Source organism: Notechis scutatus, chromosome 1, assembly GCF_049901735.1.
Source record: "Notechis scutatus isolate UNSWTSFEM ecotype Mainland chromosome 1, rNotScu1.2, whole genome shotgun sequence".
Classification (NCBI taxonomy): domain Eukaryota; kingdom Metazoa; phylum Chordata; class Lepidosauria; order Squamata; family Elapidae; genus Notechis; species Notechis scutatus.
Window position 1 is genome coordinate 52,209,043 of NC_142009.1, and position 21,415 is coordinate 52,230,457.

The 21,415-nt window shown below is 38.9% G+C and overlaps 1 protein-coding gene across 4 annotated transcripts in view; it reads right to left on the reverse strand.

The window, feature by feature from the left end:
- Positions 1-2,352: 2,352 nt before the first annotated feature.
- GPATCH2 (G-patch domain containing 2) overlaps positions 2,353-21,415 on the reverse strand; it is a 107,663-nt gene continuing 88,600 nt past the window's right edge. For all 4 annotated transcript variants that reach the window (XM_026682677.2, XM_026682671.2, XM_087963983.1 and 1 more), the window contains exons 9-10: positions 20,941-21,023; positions 2,353-3,740 (exon numbers count right to left, since the gene is read on the reverse strand). In XM_026682677.2, coding sequence (XP_026538462.1) covers positions 3,571-3,740; positions 20,941-21,023 — 253 coding nt within the window. In that variant the 3' untranslated portion in view covers positions 2,353-3,570. The remainder of the gene's footprint in view (positions 3,741-20,940; positions 21,024-21,415) is intronic.

Consider the following 21,415-nt stretch of genomic DNA (forward strand, 5'->3'; position numbering starts at 1 on the left):
CTGCAATAATGGAGTGCTTGCTTCATTCATAAGTAGAATCAGGGAACTGAATTTCATTAATTATCTCAAATATTATTCTGTACACTTGAAAATGGAGGGTAACCTACACCTGCTGTGAACTCTGTGTCATCTGCTATTTTGTAGGGTCAACCACTTCTTGAGAATTTGGAAGGGGTCCAAGGATTTGCAATGGGAACAAAAGAAAAAATAGGTAAGAGTTCTAGTACCAATTCTTTGAAACTGGTCATTGAGTTTGGTACAATAATCTGGTTGATATGCCAATAATAGCAAAGATAGAGGTGTAACATCTAAATTCTGATTAGTTCCTAGTTATGAGAGAGATCTGTTCCTAAGTCTTTCTTTAACTCAAATTTGTAAGTTGAAGAGTTATTTAGTGTCAGTCAAATGCTTACCACATCATTTTGGATAGTCTTGACAGCTAGCCTAACTCTGAGAATGCCCGGCATAAATAATCAGCCTTAAAGGCCTTCTACCTTGGTGGTGGCTGACCAGACCAGATAGAGAAGATCCCACCCCAAACCACCCATTTTCTTGGTTTTTAGCTTTTCTATTTAATTCCTAATTTTAATTGTCTTGTAGTACTTTACTTTTTATCATTTTGTTAGCTGCCCAGAGTCACTGTATCAGTGAGATAGACTTCATAAAACAACCAAACCAAACCAAACCAACAAAGGCAGTCCTGACTCTCCAATCCATTGGCTGCGGTGTCAATGTGGTATTGGGGGTAAAAATATGACCTTTACATTGAGTTGAAGATCATCTAGTGCTTAGATATTTGGGTGCGTTATCAAGCACAAGGAGGATCTTGAAAGAGTTTCTTGGCCATACAGTAACATTCAACACTTGAACAAAATGGTTCAAGCACCAATCCTCAAAGGTGACATTTTTAAACCCAGCCTTTGCATTTGCCTTCCAAATAATGGGAAGAGATGCCTTAATGATGTAGCAACATGTTCTTGGATTTAGGGAGTTGATACACAAGCAAAGGCTTGATCTTGAAATCCCTGGATGCATCACCCTGAAACAAAAATGTTAGCCTACTTTTCAATACATTACTGTCCTTTGGTGCACTTTTTTCCTCTTCTGAAATATAGATCAAGTATTTTTTTGTCCAAACTAAGTCAATCTCATCTATGTTAAATATTTTGCCAGACAAATAACCTCCGTAACATTTCAACATTTCAGGAACATCAAATGCAGCATTTATATCAACACTTGCTGCTTCACCTTGTACTTTAATATTCTGTAAATCTGCCCTCATTTTGGAGCAATTGAACCAACCCCTATTTGCAACAAATTCCTCCTTACAATTACCTTCACTTGGTGAATGTGCAGCTATTAAACCATTAAAATGGCTTCAATCCTTTTCTTGCAATAAAGGCTAATAGGCATATTAGTCTGATTTTGATCAAACCAAATTCTCAATAGCCTTTCAAAAATTAAATAACGGTACAGTTTAGTAATAATTATAGTTTCCATGAAGGCAGGACCTTTCACATGCTCCATTATTCCCACTTTATCTTTCAAAATTGTTCTGATCATTGACAGATTGTAGCCTAATGCTTTTCTTGTGATCGGTGGTGTTTCATCTCTTTCTGCTCATTTTATTATTGACACTTTATTTTCACTCATGAGTGTTTGCCTTTTCTTTGATGCATCTTCAGTACTTTTAGCGGACTTACACTTTGGAAGCATGGTTACAAAGGTAAAAAAAGAGAAAAACTAAAGCCAAATAAAAAGTTGTACATTCAACACAGCACTAATGACAAAGTGATCTCCTTTCTCAGCTGAGGCTGCAGAATTTTCAAGAGCATCACAAAGTAGCACATGAGTTCATAATTATTAATCATTGTATTTAACTTATTTTTTTAATATAATAGGGTTTATGACAATTCATTCATAAATACAAGTTCCTGTAAATCAGATATTCTTAACCCAGGAACTGTTACGATCATATTCTGGTAGGAGTATTTTAATGAATTCAAAGGGCAATTAGTTTGGGGAGCAGATAGGCCATTCTAGCATAATAATTAGAACACATCATTAGTGCATTGATGGAAGTCCTCTTTAATGAATTTGAGATGTCAGCACAATGACAAGTCCAAAGATTAAGCATAATATTGTTAATCTTATCAAAAGGTTGTCTGTTTTACTATTCCCTTTGCTGTTTTTTTTTTTAAAAATTGTGCCTGGGAAGCCTTCCTTCTCACTAGCAGGCACCATTTGTCAATCACAGAAATATTCCCCAAACTATCATAGATGGACTCTAGTTAATATGGTCCCATTTTAAATCCATCCCCTCAAGTTAGACAGTCAAGTTAGACAGAGAGAGACAGTGTTTAAAATTTTTATTGTAGAAAGAATACAAGCTAAGACACCAGAAAGGAAAGTTTAAAAAAAAGTTTAAAATTGTACTTGGAGGGCGTGTAAAGAAAAAAAGAGAATTGAGTTACTTGCTGTAAATGTTGGAAGACAAATTTATCATTTGTCATTTTGCATTTCTTGTGCACAATTGCACATTTTGAAGCAAAAAGCGATTTATACTGATCTAGAGAGATTGCGTAATACTGAACCATTTAGAAGACCCAATTGAATCAAAGCTGTATAAAGTCTGACGGCAATTTTTTTTAAAAACAAGGGTACATCACCTGAGGCTCCAAGGCTAAATGTGACCCCCCCAAAAATTTGATATAGCACCTGTTACAATCACAATTATTGTGCCCAAAGGTGAGAAGTATTAAATAAATAAAAGGTCATATTATTTGTATGTAATTAATTTAATTATATACACACAATTTAATTTAGGCTTTGCCCCTAATGTTTTGGACTATGGGCTGGGAGCATCTGTGGAGAGCCAGATATCTATAACATAAAAATATTCTGTGCCACAGAACAATTGAAACCCCTTACCCTGTTAACATTCATTACATTTATCACACCCATGTAAAAAAATGACACTGTTAACCCCGTCTAAAGAGTCACATGCTGCCTTTAGCGCAAAACATTTTGTGCATTTCAATTCAAAAGGTAAACTCTGGTCTCTTTTTCCTATTCTATTTTTGTCTCTTATTACAAAAAGAATTCTGCAACCAGACTTACCCACTACAACTTTTTGGAATGTATGTGAGAAATGCTGCTTCCTGGACAAGGTGCCTTAATAATAAAGCAGCTTTCCAGAGTAAAAGGCCTATGTTAGAACCAGCAAAGGATAATGGGTTTATGTATGGTGTTGGCAAGACTTTTCAAAAATGGGAGGAGAATTTAATCATTTCTTTGAATCTTTAACAACGTAACTAATTAAGACCACAGACAATTTTTTAAAAGGTACAATTTAAAGGGTGATCATTATTACACATTCAGGATTCAAAGATTAGGACTGCCCTAACGACTGGCCCCACGCAGCTTTAACAGAAAACAAAGAAGCGTCTCTATTAAAAAATTACAATAAGAATTACTGGATGTCTTGGCAACAAATTAGAATGCTTTCAGATATTCAAAGTTCAAATTAGTTTTGTTAATGACTGAATCAGCAGTTGGATTCTCTTTCTGTCAGCTGAATCCAAGTCCAAGTCCCTTTGGCCTCTGGATTGCCCGGATCGGTTCGGCTATCCCTTTGCCATCTGGCCCAAGGCCTGTGCCAGGTGTCCATCCCATGCTTTGCAGCATCCGATTCCCAATGTTGCTGTCTGAGATTGGCTGAGCATTTTCACCAACAAACCCTGAGACAAAAAAGAATATTCATCATTAATCAATATTAATCACATGAAAAAGAATGAATGCTAATTTGAAAATAGTATAGGCTGGTTTCCTTCCTTATTTCAAAGAAAATGTCATTGCATGATAAAATTTTGTTAAACACTCCTTACAACCAAGTGTCTATGGAGATTCTCAGTCATCCAGCTCATGTTTGTCCCAAAGGTGCTTTTTCAAAAGGCAATTGGACTTTCTGGTTCTTCTTCTTTGAAGAGGTTTAGTTTCTCATCCAAGAAACTTCTTCAGAGCTGAAGAAGCTTCTTGGATCAGAAGCGAAACATCTTCAAAGAAGAAGAACCAGAAAGTCCAATTGCCTCTTGAAAAAGCACCTTTGGGACTCCTTAGAGACAAATGCTTGAAAGATTTATATAAATTATAGAAACTAAACTTCAGTAATAGAAGTAGAAATACATATAGTATTTTTCATGGTATGCCTCTATCATACCCATTTAAATCGATATGTTAAATTCATATAGCATTTCAATTCTGAAAAGATGCTTTGAAGTGTATACGACAGAAATGTTTTATATGTCTGCAATCCTTTCATGGCTGAAGTTTTCTTGGAATTATATGGTTACTTTACAGAGTTGAAGACAGATGCTATGCTTGCGCACTTGCAAGCTCCGCAACACTGTCTGGGTATCAAAGTGTTGCACAGCTTAAATATTATTTGCAAAAATGAAACATTCTATAGTTATATGTAATAAATCAGGCAAACTCCTTAAATAGAGAAAAAAGGGGCAAAAATAAAACAAATTTGCAATTTTTTATTTCAAAATAATGTGATGTCATTAAAGGTAGATTTCTATGAAAATTAAGGCATGCAATTTTTCTCAACAGCTGTTGGTACAGGTACATTTTGGTTAAACAGAGCACTAGCATTCAGTGCCATACCCTTTATTTTACAGGGTTTGCTATGAATTAATTTAATTCCATCTGTATGCTAACATCAGATCAGAGGTCTAATGCTGCTATAGACTTCACATCTGTTTAATCATTTTAGGATACAGCAGCTTGTTGAGGTTCAGACTTTATAACTGCGTAGTATTTAAAAATGGAGAGAATATTTCAATAGTTGGAGAATTTCAATAGATCTTAAACTGAAAAGAATGTCAGAAGTATTGACTATACTTCAATATACAAAGCATTTTCTAACATTTATAACTTTTGATTTGTCAGTTTTTAAATGGTACTTTTAAATGGACTTTTGAAAACCAGCTGAATACAGAACTGGCCTCCGTTAAGTAAAAATGTCATTTTCAATATGTATGAATCTTTAACTCCTACCGCTACAATTGAAAAAAAATCTTTCCTTTCATATCTGTAATCAAATTTATGCTGCTTTATGTTTAACAGCAGATTGATGCTGCCATTCAAAGTATACTTACCAGAAAGAAAAACTCAGTCAGGGTAGGCAGGTTGTTAATACTGTACTCCTGGGCCATAGGAATACAATTTACAGGATTATGCTTTTTAGAAGTGACTACTAAATACATTTAAAAGATACAGGATTAGGAGAAAATGCCATTTTTATGGGATATAATGTTTGATTTAGATGTTTGCATTTTAAAAAGTACAGCTGTTACTTTCATGTACTATATGCATATATTTCATGGCTAGACAGTTTTGTGTGTGTGTGTGTGTGTGTGTGTGTGTGTGTGTGTGTGTGTATATATTTGTGTTTGTGTGAACCTCAGAAAACAAATATATATATATATATATTCTCCCGCGTAAGATTCAAAGTATCTAGGCAACGTTTCGGCGAGGTCCCACTCGCCATCTTCAGGCTGGTGCTTTCGGCTTAGTGCCAGTGCAAGCAGTGTGTGACCGGAGCTGCCATCTCTCTATATACAAGTGGTGGGGGATGGTGTGCTGGGCTGGTTGGCTGTGCTGCAGCCTCTTGATTGGTTGATGGAGTTGATGTTGGTATAATGGGCTGTGTAATGGCCTTTTGTTGTAGAGATATCCTGGATCTTGTGCTGTCATCTCCTGGGTCGTTAGCCTCTTGTGTTTTAACGGCTTGGGTAATGGGTTGTGTGATGGGCTTGTGAGTTCTTTTGTTGTGGTATCCTGGGTCTTGCGTTGTAATCTCCTGGGTCGTTTGTGTTTTGATCTCTTTTCGATTAGCCTCCTGTGTAGTAACAGCTTGGGTAATGGGTTGTGTGATGACCTTGTGAGATTTATTGCTGTGGTATCCTTGGTCTTGTGCTGTGATATCCTGGGTCATTTGCTGTGTTGTGACTTCTTGAGTTCTTGAGGTGTAATTTCTTGAGTTTTCTGATGTGATGTCCTGAGCGGGTGGCTGTGATGTAGCATTTTGGGTTTTTAATATGGCTTTGAGTTTGGGGTCTGGGTCTGTGTTCGTTTGGCTTGAGTTCGTGGTGGGTGCCACATCTTCATGGTGGGGGTCAGTTCGCTTCATGTATGGTTTAGAGGAGTTTGAAATGGGTAGTGATGCAGCTGCAGTGCGGCTTCTGGTCTGTGGTCGTGTCTCATCTTCTGTGTGGGTGTGAGTCTGATTTTTACGTGGAAGTGTGGTGGTGGCATCTTGTGTGGCCCTCATGGGTGTGGGTCTGGTGTCATTTATCATGTTGGGTACTCGTCTGTTCATGAGGGCGGGTTTCCAAATGGCTGGTAAGCGGGAGGTGTCATCTCTTTTATTCATGCTGTGTGGGCGTTTTTCTATCTCTATGGCTTCTCTGATTATTCTGCTGCTGTGGTGTTCAGTTTTGGCGATAGTTCTGGTATTTTTCTGCCTGATGATGGCAGATGAGATTCTGCTGAAACGTTGCTACAACTTTAAAAGCACCACTACTATGATGTGGGAAAATACCCGAACAAAGCTGAAGGCCATACATGTAAGTACCATGAAAACTTAAGAAAATATATATATTTTCTTAAGTTTTGTGTACATCTAAACTTAAAACTTAAGAAATTTGTTTTCTTAAGTTTTTGCGGGTACTTACATGTATGGCCTTCGGCTTTGTTCGGGTATTTTCTACAATGACGTGGGAAAATACCCGAACAAACCCGAATGCCATATATATATATATGTATGTATGTATGTATGTATGTATGTATGTATGTATGTATGTACATGGTTACAGAAAAAAGAATGACCTTTAACTGAGTGAAACAATGCATCTTAGGGCAACTATTCTGAATCACGGTATCTCAAACAGGCTAATTTATAGATTATGTCCAAAAAGCAGGACCAAGGGATTGAAATTTGGAAAAGTTGTGGCTGCTTCAGTGATGCTGGCTGCTACAGTGCTGTTGCTGTGGTCATGTGAGTTTCATTTTAATGTTCCATGGCAGTTTCCCAGCCAATCTCACAATCCCTGACTCTCCCACTTAACTACCACCTGGGAAGGAAGGTAAGGTAAGGAAGGAAGGAAATGGGAAGAAGGAACAGCCGTGTACACTTCCTGGGCCAAGCCACCCATTGCATACTTCCTCAGCCTGTGCTGCCAACTTCCCCAACTCATGTTGCTCTTCCTTCATGCCTTCCCCAACCCATACCGTACTTCTTGCACACCCCCATACATACACCCTTCCTGACCTGCACCTGTGTGGCTTCCTTGATACCTCTTCAGTACCCTTTCCAACCCATATCATCCCCAACCAGCACAGCAGCTCCTACACATTGCTGTGACCCCCCATGCATTGTTCTTGTCTTGCAGCTGTCCCTGCACTTGACCCATGAGGGATCTCTTACACAACCCTATGACTCTCAGTCACCCTTCTTTACCTACACCCCCAGCTCCTGCCCCTCACAGCATCTATCACACACTGGAACTTTTCCTGATCTGTACCACCTGTCTGGTGCACACTCACACACCTTGCAATCTATTGCAAACCTTTCATGCACATATGGATTCTACTGCACTGGATTCTACTGCACATATGATGGATTCTGTGGGGATTTTTTGGGGTGCTATAGCATAATTGAATCCTTTGGTTAGAACATCTGTTTCTGTTTTGGTGAGTTCTCTGTTGGAAATCCAGCCTAACTAAATTAAATACAGATGAAGCTGATAAAATAAGACACCAAGTTACCAATATCCTATGCACAAGCAAGCCACCCAAAAGCAACTTACAGAAAAATGAAATTAAAGCACTACAAACCCTGAAAAGAGATAGCAGCATAATCATCCTCCCAGCAGACAAAGGAAATGCCACTGTAGTAATGGACAGAAAAGACTACGAAACAAAATTGACAGACCTACTCCAAGACTCCACATACAAACCCATAAACACAGACCCAACCACATATCTGGAAAAATTAACCAAGAAGAAAATTATAACCAGCCACATAAGCAAAGAGATCCAACACACGATTATACCCAGAGAGAAATCTTCCAGATGCCCCAAACTATACGGCCTCCCAAAAATACACAAAGAAGGCATACCTCTCAGACCCATAGTCAGCTCCAGAGGAGCACCACTACAAAACCTAGCTAAACACCTAGCAAAAGAGCTATAGCCCCATGCTGAAACAGCAGCTTCACATGTACAAAACTCATACCACTTCTTGGAAATGATCAAAGATCTACACGTGGAGCAAGAAGATCTGCTTGTAAGTTTTGACGTGGTTTCCCTATTCACTCAAGTCCCAATAAAAGAGACCCTTGAAATCATCAAAAATAAATACCAACCAGCCAAACACCTCATGGAACTAACAGAACACTGCTTAACCAACACATATTTCATATACAAAGGACAAAGATACAAACAAATAGAAGGAGCCCCCATGGGATCACCACTGTCACCTGTCATTGCTAACCTGTTCATGGAAGAATTCGAATCCAGAGCCCTGGCCAATGCCACCCTCAAACTCAAACTATGGTTAAGATACATCGATGACACATTCGTGATTTGGCCCCATGGACAAGAAAACCTAAACAATTTCCTAACACACCTAAACAGCGCACACCCCAAAATCAAGTTCACCATGGAAACAGAAACAAACAAACAACTACCATTTCTAGATGTACTAATCTACAAAAAAACAGATGGCACACTAGGACACACCATATACCAGAAGAAAACACACACCAACCGCTACCTCAACGCCCAATCCCACCACCACCCAGCACAGATAAACTCCGTGGCTAAAACACTAATTACTAGAACCAAACGCCTGGCAGACAAGACACACATTAAGACTGAACTATGCACCCTGACTAAAGTACTGACAGCCAACAGCTTCCACAAAAGCAAAATCACCAGCTTGATCCACAAAAACACACTGAAACATAATAGAGACCCAGAAGATGAACAGACCTATGGAACAGCTGTCCTGCCCTACATAAGAGGTACTACAGACAAAATTAGTAAGGTACTACACAGACATCACATCAGGACTGCCTTCAAAACAGACAGAAAAATAGCAGCCATCCTTAGCAACCCCAAAGATAAAATTGACCTGGAAAACCAAGGCATATACGAAGTCCCCTGTGCATCACGCCCGGCCACATACATTGGACAGACCAATAGAAGAATAAGTATCCGCCTGGATGAACACAAAAATGCAGTCAAAAAGCTGGAACACACTTCCTCACTAGTCCAACACATGGAAGCTACAGGTCATAGCATCAACTTCAATGGCACCAAAACCCTGGCCACTATGGAAAACCCTAGCCACAGAGTCATCAGAGAAGCCATAGAGATTGAAAAAGACCAGAAAGCATGAACAGAAGAGATGATTCCACCAGGCTGTCAATCATTTGGAAGCCTGCACTCACAAACAAAAAATCTCCACACCACAAGCCAGGCAAACACCTGGGCACAAACAGATCCCCCTGATACCTCCAGCTCAAACACACCCCAACCAGGCACCCAGATGAAACCCAGCTTCCTAACTAATGATAGCCGTTCATTTACCCGAAGCCAAGCTGCACTAAAGGCCTCCATTAAAGTAACACAATGCTGCCAGCCAATCAAGATACAAAAAGAGCCACAAAACAGACAGAAGATATCAGAGACACCCATCAAGCAGAACACAGCAAACTCCGAGACCAATAAACCAAGACTCCCAACCAATCAGGATGAAGAAAAAACCATTCTGGCACAGCAATAGGCTGCCCCAAATTTAAATCTGAAACCACTGTAAAAGTCTGACCCACAGACGGACACAATACAGAAGCCTGATGATGGCAGATGAGATTTTGGTTCGGGTATTTTCCCACGTCATTGTAGTTGTTCTTTAAAAGAACTTTAAAAAAGAACTTTAAAGAACAACTACAATGACGATGGGAAAATAACTCTCCATGAAAACTTAAGAAAACAAATATATATATATATATATATATATATATATATATATATATATATATATATATATATATATATATATATATATATATATATATATATATGAGTAATTATATATAGGAATAGTTATAATGGATTTTCATCAAATATAGTCAAATCATTTTCATCTAGTATTGTCTCATCTTACTTATTTAAACCTTTTAATGATAAATACATGTAAAAGAAAATAAATATTTTACCATAGCAAAATTCTACTCTATGCTGGATCAATTTTGGTTCCGAATTGCCTCCCTTTATAACTTTAACATACACAAATTTAACCAAGTTTGCACACTTATTTTCTTTTCCAGCACTTCTAAATCCTAAATACTTTAAGTCTTCTCGTAGATGGAAATTTTTTTTGCCTCGTTGGCCAATCTATATGATCTGACAACTCTAACCTTATCCAGGGCCTCACTTATGCCTATCATAGCTGAAAAAGTCTTTCTGCCTTAAATTCCCAAGGAGGTCTGTGAATGGTAATTCACTTGAGTAATTGGCTCAAGAGATGAAAATCTTGTAACTGCTTCTCTTAGCTACTAATCTATCCAGCTGACTGCCAACCTAATTGGCAGCTTGTTTAGTAATTTGGCTTCTAAAGTGTTGTATCGATATTGCATAAACAACCAATGGGAAACAGGGAGATACATGCTGCTTCACTTATAACCTAGTATACCCTTTCCTCTATTCTCTGAAGACATTTAAGATTCAGAGTATAACTATCGGTTCTGTTTGTGATTGTCAAAGCAACCTGCAAAATACAAATGTTTAAAATGCTAGGCTTTGATTTTAATACAGGGAAGCTGTGTATCTAGCTGTACTCTCAAAAGCATGCACTATCATTCTCTGCCATTTTTCCCTGGGGATCGCTTACAGCAAGCTTAAAATAAAAAGAGTAATCTTTTACAGAAAGGTAGATCTCTTTTAACTATCAAGCTGCATGTGAATTTTTAAACCAACTCTTCACTATTAAGCAAAACTATTCACGTCTTCTAAATAACTGGTACAGACTTAAATTCCTTCTCACGGAGCGATGTCGATACCCTGGCAGGAACAGATTCTCCCTCACACTGAAGTCCACTTGGTTGCCATATGTATAATTTATTAATCCACTCCCTCAGTGGCCTTCTTTTGAGATGGGTAGCACGATTTCATATCAATTGCTATGAGCACCAAGGAAGCTACCATAATATCTAGTTCCTTAAAAAGTTCTTTTGGTATCAAGATGTTCTTTTTGCATGTAAGCAGGGGTGGGGTTTTACCGGTTCTGTCCACCTCTGTAGAACCTGGTAGCTCTGAACCGGTTCTATGTCTGCTGATGTTTTTGCCCAACTGGGCTCTTACCTGATCTTTATTTCCTGATTTTTCAACTTCAGTTGCCGAACTGGGCTCAGAGGCACAGCTGAAGTTAAAAAAGCAGGAAAAGAGGGCTGTTTCAAAGGCTGCTTCTCTGCACGCAGTGTGCTGATGACGATTTACAGGTGCGCAGCTCACAGCGTGCAGGGAATCACATCATAAATCACCGAACCTCGTAAATCCCGAACCAGTAGTTAACCCTGTTGTATCCCACCCCTGCATGTACGTATTTCACTCATGTCCAGATTCCTTTTGTTCCATCAATAAATTTCACCAATAACATAGTTTGGGGATGTTGGGGCAGAAGGCAGAAGCAAATGACCAGGTAAAACCTTTTCCTTTTCTCCTTATGAACCAAGAAGAGATAGTCCTTGACTTATGATCCTAACTGAGCCTAAAATGTCTAATGTTAAATGAGACATTTGTTAAATTAGTTTTGCCTCATTTTACGACCTTTCCTGCCACAGTTGTTAAGTGAATCACTGCAGTTGTTATTAACAGGGTTGTTAAGTGAAACTGGCTTCCCCATTGAGTTTGCTTGTCAGAAGGTCACAAAAAGGGGGGGTGTCACATGACCCTAGGACACTGCAACCGTGATAAATACATGGCAGTTGCTAAGCATCTGAATTTTAATCACATAACCATGGGGGTGCTGCAATGGTCGCAAGTGTGAAAAATGGTTGTAAGTCACTTTTTGGAGTGCTATTATCTTTGCAAGGTAATAGTCTCATTTACCCACTGGGAAGAAAACATATTTTCATATGGATTACTATCTGCAGGCCTATAGTTTAGGATTCCAGAAAATGTACACAATTCAATCTTTATACCTAGTCTCCACAATACAAAGGCCAAATGAGAAAAGGCTTTAAATGCTGGTCAAATTAAAGATGGACACTTGAATTGCCAGTAAAATGAGTTAAATTATTTTGGTGCTACAAGTATTCAATTCTGCTTATTAAAGACAATGAAAATATTCATAACTGTGTTTCAGATTTTTGAGAAACAAATAGCAGAATGCTATATTGTGTATCGTAATTGAAAAATGTCACATCAAAACACATTTTTGTTCTTTAATTTATAAAATGAACTTTCATTTAATTGAGCAATTCAGAGGGGAAAAAAATGAAGTATCCATTTTTGAACAAATAGTGGTTAATAACTTTGTGCCACTGCTGACCACTACTAGCATTTGAATTTTAGCTGGAAAAAAAACAAAACCCTAAAGTCTGTCTGAAACATTTTACTCCTCTAAGAGCTGTTTTATACTTTTGGAAGACTTCTACAATATCTATGATTTTTACCACGCAAATTGTTTTGTCTTCTAGAACATGTACAAGTGTGTGAAGCAGAGGCAAATTTGACAGAAATCTACTAATCTCCATTCTACTTTAAAATGGGTACTTTGTGTACTTTGTTTGCAGCTCCTTTGAAAATTTGAACATGAAACTTCCAGTTGAAGAAATTGTGGACAAGATGGCTCTGAAAAGAAGAGCTGACGGAAGAGAGAATGAATGAGCAGAATGAAGAGCCAGTGAGTAGACAGGTTCTTTGACAATTCCGCTCCGGATAAGGAGAGGATCTGATAGCCAGCAAGTGCTCCAGGCAGTTGTTCCTTGCAAGGAGACTGCAAGATTGTGGTTTCTCTGTAGGTTTAATGCTCTGGGACACTTGTTCAAATGATGGTCAGTGCCTCTGAAATGACATTAGGTTTGAATACTGCTTTTCTTAATCACTTTTGAAAATTGCCTGTTAACTGCTTTTGGCTATTATAAACTTTGGATCAATGCCACTGAGTGAGTTTCCTTCAATCCTTGGTGAAATAAAGTTTTAATTATTATTATTATTATTACCTTTATTGTCAGAGTACAACATGTGTACAATGAAATTGGCTGAGCCTCCCTTCGTGCACCTCCCCCCACAACTCACAGTGAGGACAGAAGTCCCTAACTCAGTCCCAATCTTATTACCCTATATGACCTTGCTGCACTATGCCCCGGCCCCACGAGTCTGTCATACACTTTTGACATCAAGTTATTTTCCGTTCAGAAGTCTGACAGCCCACGGGTAGAAACTGTTCTTCAGCCTGTTGGTGCGGCTGGCTGTGTTTCTATATCTCCTACCCAATGGTAGGAGAGTGAAGAAGTGCTGACCGAGGTGTGAGTCGTCCTTGAGAATTTTCCTCACTCTTCTAAGGCAGCGAGCCTTAGTGATGTTATTTAGTGGTAACAGCCCACGATGTTTTGTGCTGCGCTCACCACCCTCTGTAGTGCTTTTCTATCCATGGCTGTCAAGCCAGCATACCACATCGTAATGCAATATGTGAAGACACTTTCTCTTGTGGACCAGTAAAAGGAGGTTATCAGTCATTGTTCCATTTTATTCTTTCACAAGATCATAAGGAAATGGAGTCTCTGTTGGGCCTTTCTGGCCACCTGGGTTGTGTTGATTTTCCAGGTGAGATCTTTGTTGAGGTGTACTCCCAGGAAACTCTCTCCACACATCCCCCCTCGATGTAAAGTGGGGCGGGTTCCTCTCTCTTCTTCTGGAAGTCTAACACCATATCTTTTGTTTTGCTGATGTTTAGGTGCAGGTTGTTTTCTAGGCAACATGAGGATAATTTTTGAACCTCCCCCGTATGCTGTTTCGTCTCCACGTGTAATGAGACCCAATACAGTAGTATCATCTATGAACTTAATGATCACAGTGGATGGTTCAGATGATACACAATCATGTGTGTACAGTGAGTAGAGGTAGGGACTGAGTACACAGCCGTGTGGGGAGCCAGTGCTAAGCTTCAGGGAGGTGGATGTGACAGACCCAGCCCTCACTGTTACTGGTCGGTTGCTCAGAAAGTCTTTGATCCAGTCGCAGATGGAAGAGGGAAAATCCAAGTCAGTCAGCTTTTTGATAAGGATGCTCGACAGGATAGTATTGAAGGCCGAGCTGTAGTCAATGAAAAGCATCCTGACATAGCTTCCGGGTTTCTCTAGATGGCTCCCTATAGAATGTAAGGCAGTAGCTATGGCGTTATCTGTTGACCTGTTCCCCCTGTAGACAAACTGATGTTTGTCAAAGTCTGGTGGGAGGAATGTCCTAAGGTGTTGGAGAACCAATCTTTCGAAGCATTTCATCACTACTGACATTAACGCAATAGGTCTGTAGTCATTTAGACAATTAATTGCTGTTTTCTTGGGGACTGGGGCAATAGTGGATGTTTTCAAGCATGTTGGAACACAGGCCGTTTGCAGAGAGTTGTTAAAGATCCTTGTCAGAACCACTGCTAATTGATCAGCACAAGTCTATAAGTTTAAGAACTTAAAACATTTTTTTAACAAAGCAAAGTTACAAGTGGACTAAGGGTCCTGATAAATTTTAATCTAAATGCTGACAACAAATGTATTGTGGACTAATTAATGGGGGATTTAATATATACACTGATATTTGTATTTATTTGCCTTTTCCTCCTTATGAATAGACGTGAAGTTTCTGTATGTATGGCTATGAGCTCTTCTGATGGCTGCTAGTGATGGGTTAAGTCCATTATTCAGGGAAAAATCAATTTAAGATCTGGGGACAACCAGTCTTTAGGAATGCTATTGATCAGGAAGATAGACAGACTTCACACAGTTCTTAGTCACATTTGATGAATCTGTATCATGCTTATATCAAAACCAGTTCATAACTTCCAATAAAACCCCTACTTTTGCAATGAAGAATGTTAAAGTCCCCTTTGAAGGTTAGTAAGCCACCAGAGATGTTCAAAATATCCTTCTATATCAGGTAATTTATTGCTTTTACTACGAATTCATTCCTTTAGTATTTATTGGTAAATTGCCCTAAGAACACCAAACCATCTAGTTATACCATATAGGTTTTCTAAAAACATACTAATCTGTGGAAAATGTGTGAAGAAAATTGCATTTTGTTTCACTGCTTTGTTGCTCTATTTTTAAAGAGACGCTTTATTTAGACTTTATCTTACTCAAATATTTCCTGTTCCAAGGAAAATATAAAAGATATTTCTATTCCAGTTATTGACTGGAATCGTCTAACAGAATTCACCTTATTTTCTTCATTGTTTCAGTTCACCTTTACAGATGACATTTTTAAACTATAAAATGCTCTTCTCTGATAAAAGTTTCTTGCTTCAACAGTTTTCTTTGCTGTATGATAAAATCTACATCCTTTGTTACTAATGCACACAATGCTATTGGTATGTGACTTTGTCTCAAGGCTGAGAAGAGGCTATAAATTTAGAAATCAATAGCTAACTCTATCAATATTCATTTTACTTTTTCAATACAAAATACAAAGGTGAAAGAGCAGTAAATAAGCTAGAGCGCTGAAATAAATTGGGTGTTCTTGTCACAATTAATAAATGTTTAACCAATAACATTTCTAGCTACAGTAGTCTATAGCCCTGTCACATATCTGAATGTACAGAGTCACCACCAATGCCGAACAAAAATTCAGAATCGAGAGAAAACCTCATTCCGTTAGCTACATCCTCATTCCGTGTTAGCTCCATCATGCTATCTATCTTCTGAACGTGCATTACTAAGGCCATTCAACACACTGCATACAAAGGCATAGAAAACCATTTGTCATCAACTGACATTTAAGAAAGTGCCAACTGAAACCTTGTCTTCATAGGCTTGCTAAGTTCATAAGTTTGGCAGTAAGAGATAGATCTTACAATTTCTAATATTTATGTAATAAATTTGATAAACAAATAAATGAGACAGAAGAATTAACTCAAATTTATCCATCAATATAAAGTATGTCTTTGTCCAGTTACACATGCCTAAATTTTTGTTGTTGAAGGAGACACAATTGATTGAGATTAGGGTTACTGTATAATATCCCCATAATAACATTTCAACTTATTTATAATCTTAGGGCTTAGAGTTGCCTTGGGTGGCACAAGATGGGCAGCAAATAAATTTGATAAAATAATCTACATACTACTGAAACACTTCTGTCTGTCTATTTGCAACCTTCAATTGGGCAGCAATTAATTGAATCAAGGTAACTCAAATAGGCTAAGTTACAGAATGCCCAAAGCCATGTCTCTATGGGAATGAAAATTGGCATAGTAGTGGCTGCTTCAATGCCACTAAACCTTCCAACTAACCCCTACAGGTTTCTAGTAAATAGCGCAAGGGAAAATAGGAGAGGTGTCTCCCTGCCCTCTGTAAGGCGTACCACAAATGTGGTGTGAAGGCAGATACAGGGCTGCTTTGCTCCTGCACTAAGGCTCTGGCGACCAGGGCGGGGCCAGCCAAGAGTGGGATTTGGGGGCTCACCGAGCCCCACAGCCTTAGCTAGGACCCAAGCCCCTGCGAGCCCCCAGCAGCCCACCCCTGGGTAGAAGATTCTAGTGTACATTGTTAAGATTCCCAGGTACTTGAAGGAGAGCTAGTTTACTCTATTATTGAGTAAATGGGGACAAAACTGAAATAGAATTATTTTGAGCCATTTAATGAACACATGATTTAAATACAATTTGATCGAGAGGGATTGTAGTTTAGTCAGTCAAGAAAACAGGAAACTGCATTATTCCAATCAAACAACTGTATGGTCCACCTGGCCTAGAATGGATGACATGAACTGGCAGTAACATTCTTTCCCACTTCTAAGTGGAATATGCTGGAGACTGAAACTGTCTCTTTTAGCATGGAGAACAGGAGCATAATCCCACAACTACAACTACCCATTAAGTATTATATTATTCTTTACTACAAATAGTTCCTCTATAGTTAGTGAGGAATGTTTTCCTTTATTTCTATTCCATCACTTGAAAATGTTTTCAAGTGGAATAGAAGTATTCCAAACATTTTTATAAAATGACTTCCTTCTGTCACTTGCAAGTTGTGAAGTTAAAATCACCTTGTAGAAATAATTATATTATCCTCTCTTCAGCTATTAAGCATTTTACTTCTTACTACACATATGGTTGTAGTCTTAGGGGCCTGACCTAGTCATTTTCTATTTCTATGTTACTACCACCAAGGTACTTTAGCAATATTTTTAGAGTGTTCTTGGTCTGGTGCTCTCAGTGATAGCTGAAATGCTGTGAAAATTCAAAGCCATTCTACTGAAATGGCAAAGTTAGATAACCCCAGGAAACAACTCAATATCAGTAGAAGGAAGATACGTGATTCTTAACTTTCAAATGTACACAGAAATAAACCAATGGTAAAGTACAGATAGCTAACTTCAGAATTAATTTCCAAGGTGTATTATATATTAAATAAATACAGTGCATTCAGAAAGTATTCAGACCCCCTTCACTTTTGTCAATTTTGTTATGCTGCACCGATTCTACAGTTGTTGAAATTCATTTTTTCCTCATTAATCTACACTCAGTACCCCATAATGACAAAGTGAAAACAGAATTTTAGAAATGTCTGTAAATTTATTGAAAAGAAAAAAAAAAACCTGAAATATCACATCTAAAAACCCTTTCTACATAGGAGCAGGACTTAAATCATCCTGTTGGATTTGGCCCAATGCTCAAGGCTGTGATAATTTTGAATAGTGATTTTGTTCTCTATGGCAACATCTCTCTAAGTCATTTACAAAAATAGTAAATAATATTGGCCAAAGGGAATTTTTTCCTTTGAGAAGCTGTTTCTAAGGCACTTAAAAGCACTCTCTGGATGCTGTTATTCAACAAGCTGAAAACATTGAGACCAGCAGAGTTCAGTTTACCATGCTAACTACAAGAATGCAATAATAAACCATGGTTTCACTGATTAATGTCTCCAAACCCTACAGCCATAGCTGCCCCCTGGTCTATCAAACTAAGCACTCTGTAATAAAAAAGGAAAAGAAAAGAGGTTAAGCTGACATGGTTCTTACTTAATAATGCATGCTGTTTGTTAATGATAGTATTGTTTTCTATATGCTTGCAGATATGTACTTCGGCAATTTGTGCTGGTATATTGCAAGTACAGATGTTAAACTGAGTCCTCCTCTTCCTCTTTTTAAATATTAGGACTACATTGGCTCTCCCCCCCCTCCACTAGTTCTTTAGCAGTTTTTGAAAAGCACTTCCACTATTTCTTTAAAAACTCTGGAATGCAATTCCTATGGCTATTGAAACTTAAATGCTTGTAAGGTAGCAAGGTGTTTTTTTCTGTATTTTACCAGCTCTAAACTTGTCTAGCTCCTTTTTCTCAATCATGCTTTTCTGAGAAAGATATTAGAAAAGAACTTAAGCAGAACTGTCCTCTTCCCCATTATTTCGTCCCCACCAGAAACTAGTTCCTGTTTGTTACCTTTATTCTCTCCATCGATAAACAGGAGCTGGAGATGACACTAACTACAGATTTCCTTTCTACCATGTAGATTGTAGTAGGGCCTTTCAAGTACCCTTTCCTTCCTTGTTCCTCCTGTGTGATCTTGTACAGCCATATCACTAATGCCTAGCACTTCTTTACCTGGACCTACGCATTTGTCTTCCTCTCTTCTTCAATTTAAAGCCCCTTTCATACGGCTCTTGCCAAATGTATTTCTTCTTCTCCTGTGCGATGTAACCTATTCCATGTGGTTTAAGCTGTGATCTAGGGAGTATACAGATTGTTTAGTTTTATTTTAATTCTGTATGTCTCAAGAGCAGGGATGTCAGAGTTGCGTCATCATGGTGACATCATGTAATGTATCGGGACTTCTTTCCAATTCACTAAACCGGGCATGGCCAGCGCATGATGTATCTGGCCTGCAGGCCGGGAGTTTGACAGCCCTGTTCTAGAGTAACATGGAAGTGAGATGGGTGGCTCTATTAATTCAATCAATCATCAATCAATCAATCTTGTTGACCAGCACATTCTTAGGGTTCTATTCAGGGTGGGCTTCAAAAAATTAAGCAAGCGGTTCTCTGCCCGGTTGCTGGGTGGGCGTGGCCATGGTAGGTGTGGCCTAGTCGGCCTTCTGCATCACCCTGTCCTGGAAGTGAAAATGGGCCGTGGTGGTGGTGGGCGTTTTCGCCCTCTCCGGGCTCCGGAGGCTTTCATTGAGCCTCTGGGAGGGCGAAAACTGCCTCCCAGGGCTCCAGAGGCCCTCTGGAAGCCGCAAATGGGCCCATTTCCACCCTTCTGGAGCCTCTGGGAGGCCCGTTTTTCACCCTTCCCAAGCCTCCACACGGGCCCTGCACTTACCTGGGATCCAAAATGGGCCACGTGGGGACTCCTAGGTGGGGCAGGATGGGCGGGACCAGCCAGGGGTGGGATTTGTGGGTTCACTGAACCGACCATAAAATTAAGAACTGGTTCGTGCGAACTGGGGCAAACTGGTAGCAGCCCATCCCTGGTTCTATTACTCCTTGTAATATTCTGAAGTGTTTGTCTTCTTCTAGCAGATAAGCAAGGAAAGATAGTTTAGTGAGTTTGGTGAATCTTGGTAATCTTTTCATTCCATTCTGGATAGATGAACCCAGAATAAAGCATACTTAAAAAAAAAATTGCCTGGACAGGCAAAGGAGCCCTTTAGTTTTGTCCTCTTAGCTAGCCACCAAAGATCTCTAATTCTAAATACAGGCAAGAGAAAATAGGCTGTCCTTAATTTTATTTGCTACTGTTCTGACCCAGGCTTTGTCAAATGTACTGAAACACACGCTTGTTTGAAAAGCAAAACCTAATTTAATGCAACACTGGGAATTACTTTCATTTTCCAGCCAGAACTCATACAGTTTCCCAAGATAAGCCCACGCTTGTCAGTGCTGTGGAATGCTGCCAAAAACAGAAATCTCTAAAGCAATTGTAACAGAACCCACCCAAAGTACCAGAAAAAAAACGACCAGAGTACAGAGCTTCAAGAAGGACTCAAAATATATTGAACTGCTTTGCTTCCTGTAAAGCTTTCATCATTGAGGTCTGACTTTTATCCCTTATGGGAGGGGCCCAGCCTTATCCCGAGTCACCTCCTCTGCTTCGCTGCTGCCAGACTCTGAAGGCTCCAAAGGCCCCATCCCTGCATCAGATGCAGGACCCTTGTCCTGCAGGGCTCTCATTCAAGTCCTCTTCAGACTCCCTGACTGTTCATCCTCACTGTCCGATATTTCTGCCGACTGCACCGGCTGCCGGCGAACGACAACAGCTACTATGTATTTAGTTAACATTAGTTATAAGGAGAGTAGCTAGCATAGAGTTGTGATGGAAACAGGAGAAAGTTTAATCTCCCCTTATTTCCATAGTCCTAATCAGAATTAGCACCTCCAATGAGGAACACATACTCTACATGAAGAAATCATTGAAAAGAATAGATCAGGGTCAATAACTTATACTGTTTTCCCCAACAAGTTGTTTTAGATCTTTTTTTAATATTTAATCTGCAATCACATGCACATTACTCAGAACCAAACCCCACTAAGGCCAATGGAATTAATTTCCTAGTAATTACTAATTCCCTCTAGGGCTTAAAGAAACTCTCTCTCTCTGTCTCTCTCTTTCTCTCTCTCAGAATAACGTATTTAATTATGCTGAATCTGCTTACCAGTAGGTCCTGGCAATGGTGCTGCTTTTCTTCTTCGTTTGATATCACCCATACATAAGGATCCTAAATGAACGCTTGTCTGTCTGCAATGAAATCAGAGATATGTAGGCAAAATGGTAAGCAAATAGTTACACGGGGAAATTAATATAATAAAATTCATGATATAGTATCCAATTTCTTCTTTAAAACTTCTAGTCTTGGATCATCCACAACTTCTGGAGGCAAGTTGTTTCACTGATTAATTGTTCTAAATGTCAGGAAATTTCTCCTTAGTTCTATGTTGCTTCTCTCTTTGATTAGTTTCCATCCACTGCTTCTTGTCCTGCATTCAGATAATGATGTATGGGTGTGAAAGTTTGACACTGATAATGGCTGATTGAAAAAAAATAAATGCCTTTGAACTGTGGTGCTGAATCGTATAAAACCAGAAACTTCACTTAGAGCTAAAATTACAAGACTACATCTGATTTACTTT